At 59.4% G+C, this 5,334-nt stretch overlaps 1 protein-coding gene across 1 annotated transcript in view; it reads left to right on the forward strand.

The window, feature by feature from the left end:
• Positions 1 to 873: 873 nt before the first annotated feature.
• The window catches only part of PLCD4 (phospholipase C, delta 4), a 6,970-nt gene continuing 2,509 nt past the window's right edge, over positions 874 to 5,334 (forward strand). Inside the window, exons 1-10 of the mRNA XM_010145540.1 lie at positions 874 to 898; positions 1,254 to 1,412; positions 1,821 to 2,049; positions 2,291 to 2,420; positions 2,776 to 3,007; positions 3,407 to 3,596; positions 3,688 to 3,708; positions 4,038 to 4,182; positions 4,800 to 4,952; positions 5,159 to 5,260. Of these exons, the coding sequence (XP_010143842.1) occupies positions 874 to 898; positions 1,254 to 1,412; positions 1,821 to 2,049; positions 2,291 to 2,420; positions 2,776 to 3,007; positions 3,407 to 3,596; positions 3,688 to 3,708; positions 4,038 to 4,182; positions 4,800 to 4,952; positions 5,159 to 5,260 (1,386 nt within the window). The remainder of the gene's footprint in view (positions 899 to 1,253; positions 1,413 to 1,820; positions 2,050 to 2,290; positions 2,421 to 2,775; positions 3,008 to 3,406; positions 3,597 to 3,687; positions 3,709 to 4,037; positions 4,183 to 4,799; positions 4,953 to 5,158; positions 5,261 to 5,334) is intronic.

Raw genomic sequence — 5,334 nt, forward strand, 5'->3', positions numbered from 1 at the left:
TCCTTCATCCTGACGGCCCCGGCGATTCCCAGCCCCGCGCTGCCGGGACCTTCGCTGAGTCAGGGGCCTGGGGCACAGCTGCCACCCCTGGCAGAGCTCTTAGCCCCCAGGGACCCCAGGGTCCCCTCTTGCTCCCAGATCCCAGCCCAGCAGCTGCAGCATATGCTCCTCAAGGGCCCAGCTCCAGCACCCGGGTGACAGGCACGTCCAGAAATTTGTCAGTCTAATTAAAGCTTTAACAGGCTAATCAAAGCCTTATTGTCAGTCGGGTTGTATTTATAGTCCCACTCGTCGCAGTGCGCTCCCAGTACGGCTGCCGCTGCGGTCACCACCCCAGTGTGCTGACATTCCCTAGGGAGAAGAGGCTGGGGGTCCTGCTCTGCACCCCCTTCCTTGCTCTCACAGCTTTCCCTTACGTCCAAATTTTCTGATTGGAGGCAGTTTCCCAGGTGGTGAGAGCTGTTCTTGGGCATTCTTGGAGCAGGTTTTCCCTGCTCCCAGGGCCACTTGTCCCCTGGGAGCAGTGACCTGGGAGCACCAGGGCTCCAGTACCTGCCAGGCGGCGGGACAGCCACACTCACAGGTTTTTCTGTTTTCCTCTGATACCTTCTGAGCTCTGGCTTCCTGGTAATGCAAATGAATATTTCATGAGCATGGCAGGGTGAACTTGACACTTAAGGAAAGCAATGACCCAGCAGAAGAGAGGCATAGGGTCGCTTGCACATGGGCAGGGGCATATGCACCTCGCACACGTGTGGGCAAGGCTGAATCCCACCCCGCAGGACCTGGGTGCAGTGGGAGCATCTGGCCCTGCTCCCCCCAGCTGCCGTCTCTTCTCTTCCCAGTGCCCTCCAGCCGGGAGGAGGCAGAGCCATGGCATCACTGCTGTGCAACGCCCGTGAGTGCCGCGGTGGAGGGGAGGTGCGGGAGGTGGAGGGCAGGGCAGTAGGACATCCAGATTTAGGCCAGGGCAAATCTGGCCCATGGGTTGAGCTCACCTTGCCACATCAGGAGCATCCCTACCCCACTGTGGCCATTCCGGTTTGGGCTTGGCAGTGCTGAGGGCAGATGGAAAGGGTCGATTGGGAATCACCTTCTTCTGGCCCTCTTGTAGTGAGTTTCTCTGGGACGTATCTCTCCTCCATCCCAAATTGAGGGAACATGTGGGGTCCCGGAGGCGAGAGGGAGCAGGGTAACCAGGGTACAATGCGCTGATCCCCCGCCCTCAGTGATGCAGCCCATGCTGCCCCCAGGCATCCAGCTCACAGACACGCTGGAGCAGATGCAGCAAGGGACGCTGATGCGCAAAGTCAAGTCCAAAAGCTGGAAGAAGCAGCGTTACTTCAAGCTACAGGATGACTGCATGACCATCTGGTACCAGTCCAAGAGGACAGGCAAAACTGAGTCTGCCTGTGAGTACCAGCTGCTGTGTGTTGGCCATGGGGCCATCAGTAGGGCTCAGAGTGAACAGGGATGTGAACGTATGGAGATTCTTGGAGCCATGCTTGCAGAGGGTGCTGTGGCATTCAAGAGAGGCTCTGTGTGTATGTGTGGGCTCCTCTCATGAAGCTCTCCATGGAGCATCCTGCCCCCAGCAGGACCAATGGGTCACAAGGGCTGAGTAGAGTTTGCAGCTGATACAAGTGGAAGCTCTCCTGTGCCAGCGGGGAAGTAGGCAGGCAGAGGCATAGGTGGAAGAGTAGCTCGATGGATGCATGTTTGGATGGATGGATGGATGTTTGGACAGATGTCTGTGGGCAGTGTCCCCTGCCCTGTGGTCCTTGTGCCCCACAGACAGGCCTCCCCTCCCTCTGCCCCAGTCTCCATCAGCGATGTGGAGACGGTGCGGGAAGGGCACCAGTCAGAGGTGCTGCAGAGCCTGGCCGAAGAATTCCCCCCCGAGCGCTGCTTCACCATTGTCTTCTATGGCCGCCGGGGCAACCTGGACCTCATTGCTGGCTCGGCGGAGGAGGCACAGTGCTGGGTCCAGGGTCTGCGCCAGCTCATCGAGGTGGCCACCAGCATGGACCAAAGGGAGAAGATAGATCAATATCCTTCCTGCAGGCACCACTCTGCCCTCCACACCCAGTCCTTTCCCCATCTCTGGCCATCCCCCAGGCCCTGTGTCTTCAGTGTCATCCCAGCATGTTCGTAGCTATTCTGGGTCTCACCATCTGCATCAGGGCAGGGAGAGCCCACAGCAAAACAAAAAGATGCCCTCTGATGTTCCCCAGTTCCATCTCTTTTAGCCAAGGTCCTTTCCCTTAACATCTGCCCTGGCCTCTCATACATGGATTCGTGACTGGTTCCAGAAAGCTGACAAGAATAAGGATGGGCGCATGAACTTCAAGGAAGTGCAGCGTCTCCTCAAGATGATGAACATAGACATGAACGAGGATCATGCCCTGCGGCTCTTCCAGGTAAACACAGCACCTGAGGGCCTGGAGGGGCTGAGGAGGGGCTGGAACAAGTTGCACAACACCTCCCTGCAGAAGGATGTGGTCACTTTCTTGTGTCCATCTATCTCTCCCTCACTCCCTCCCTCACTTCCTCCTTCCCTCCCTCCATCTGTTCACCCAACTACCTGTTGACCCAGACAAATGTCCATTTGTTCATTTAGCTGTTAACCCAACCAGCCAAGGCAGCTGTTTCTCCCTTCCATTCATTTGTCCATCCAGCTGCTTATCTGTCCACCAAGCTAACAAGCCATCTGCGTATGGGTGGCCAGGACACCCGGTTTTGCCCTGCCTGGGCGCTGAGAGAGCTCCCTTGCAGGCTGCCGACAAGTCAGAGTCAGGGACTCTGGAAGGGGAGGAGTTTGTGCTCTTCTACAAGGCTCTCACACAGCGTGAGGAGGTGCTGAGCCTCTTCCAGGACTTCTCCGAGGATGGGAAGAAGCTGACACTGCTGGAGCTGGTGGATTTCCTGCAGCAGGAGCAGCTGGAGGATGAGGGCACAGAGGAACTGGCCATGGAGCTCATCGACAAGTACGAACCATCAGAGACAGGTGAGAGCCAGCCCGGACATCAGCTGAGCTCTCTGTGGGGGGAGGGAGAGGGCTGAGACCCACAGTGCCTCTGCAGGGGCATGCCCAGCCCCATCCTGCTGCAGGTGGACCCAGAGGAAAGGCTCACCATAGTGTGATCTGGGTGCACTTCCCCTTTTTTTGGTCTGTTACTGGACCATCTTGGTGTAGAAGGTTGACCACCATGGGGTGCAAGCTCTGGTTTTGGGGTCTGCTGCCCACCTTCCCATGGCTGCTGCCGAGGAGCATCTCTCCCTGTGTCCCAGGCTCTGGCAGCAGCTGTGCCCACCAGGTTACGGATGTCAGTAGCTACCAGCAGCCCCATTTGTCTCAGACCTTCTGAGTGCCTGGCTGTTGCTGAGCTTCCCCATCTGCCTGCAGCCCGAGCTCGCCACGTGCTGAGTGCCGACGGGTTCCTCATGTACCTCTGCTCCTCGGAGGGCTCCATCTTCAACCCCCGGCACCGGGCACTGTGGCAAGACATGAGCCAGCCGCTCTGCCACTACTTCATCTCCTCCTCCCACAACACCTATCTGATAGAGGACCAGATCCGGGGCCAGCCCCGGGCCGCGTTGCAAACATTCGCCCCAGCCGCTCTGCCACTACTTCAGCTCCTCCTCCCACAACACCTATCTGATAGAGGACCAGATCCGGGGCCAGAGCAGCATCGAAGGCTACATAAGGTAAAGGGGCTGCTCCCCGCCGGCTGCCCCCCAGCTGCCACTGCCACAGGACCATTCCATGAGCAGCTCCATGGGGAAAACCCACCAAGAGAAGATCCTTTGTCCCCTCCTGGTCCAGCACTCCTGTGGCCATGCCATGTGGTCCCCAGCAAGGAGGTCCATTTTGGGGATGCTGATCCCAGCTCTTCCTGCCCTGCATGCAGCATCATCTCCACCCTTGGCAGCTGTCCTCTGGTCCCTGCAGGAGTGACACCCACAGTCAGAGGGGAGGGCAGGGAGCTGGTGCCCTGGTCAGGTGCAGGGCTCCAGGCCTGACCACCCACCCTTAGGGCTCTGAAACGGGGCTGCCGGTGCCTGGAGGTGGATTGTTGGGATGGGCCGAATGGGGAGCCCGTGGTGTACCATGGCCACACTTTCACCTCCAAGATTCCCTTCCGGGAGGTGGTGAGCACCCTGGGCAAGTACGCCTTCAAGGTAGGGCACCCTTCCCTGGGTGCTGGGTGTCGTGGGTGGCCCTTGGTGGGGGGACAGGAAGTGTCTGCAATTTGGGACGGTGATGGGTCTCTGGTGGGCGAGCAGTGCTGGGACTCACACGCCTGGTGCTGCAGCAGGGCTGACCCCACCACAGGCGAGGAGGGTGGCTCTGTACCTTCCCGGGGGACAGCACTGGGGGGGACTGACCCGGAAGTGTCTTCAATTTGGGACGGTGATGGGTCTCTGGTGGGCGAGCAGTGCTGGGACTCACACGCCTGGTGCTGCAGCAGGGCTGACCCCACCACAGGCGAGGAGGGTGGCTCTGTCCCTTCCCGGGGGACAGCACTGGGGGGGTCTGACCCACAGCCCTGTGCCATGTCATGCCAGGGGATGGGGGCTCACGCAGACATGGTCTGCTCAGGGTGCAGGGGTGAAATGGGGCCTGGGAGATGCAGGGTTGAGATGGGATATGGGGGATGCTGGGGGATTGGAGGGGTATGAAAGTTTCAGGGAGATATGAGGACACACAAGGGAATCCATCCTGGCACTGATCATGCCTGGGCAAAGCCTGTGATAGAGCTCTTCCACTCCACTGAGCAGTGCATGTTGATCCCCAGACCTCAGACTACCCAGTGATCCTGTCCCTGGAGAACCACTGCAGCATGGAGCAGCAGGAGGTCCTGGCCCAGCAGCTCAAGACCATCCTGGGGGAACAGCTCCTCACCACCACTACTGATGGGCACGTCCCCACCCAGCTCCCATCCCCGGAGGTAGGGAGAGAATGCAGCTGTGCTGAGCATCACTGTCCTGCCTGGGAGTGGGGTAAGGAGGTGGCTCTGCTGTCCAGAGGAAAGGCTGCCCCTGTCCCAGCATTGTCCTGCTCCACTGGGGCTCTTGTGAACCCTGGGAACAGTGTGTGCTCCCATTCACAGGAGTCCCAAAGCTGTCCTCAAGGTTGTCTCCCCATGCCCTGCAGAGCCAGAGGGACAGCAGCGTAGAGTCCTCCTACCCCATCCCCTCCTCGGTGCTGCAGGGAGCTGGTGAAGCTGCCCCCAGCAGTGTGGGGTCCCAGGGGACAGTAAGTCCCATGGAGGAGACGGGCACCCCAGGGTGCCTACCTCTCCATGCACAACCCTGCAGGAGCTGAAGCAC

The sequence above is a fragment of the Buceros rhinoceros genome, unplaced genomic scaffold (assembly GCF_000710305.1).
Source record: "Buceros rhinoceros silvestris isolate BGI_N320 unplaced genomic scaffold, ASM71030v1 scaffold25600, whole genome shotgun sequence".
Classification (NCBI taxonomy): domain Eukaryota; kingdom Metazoa; phylum Chordata; class Aves; order Bucerotiformes; family Bucerotidae; genus Buceros; species Buceros rhinoceros.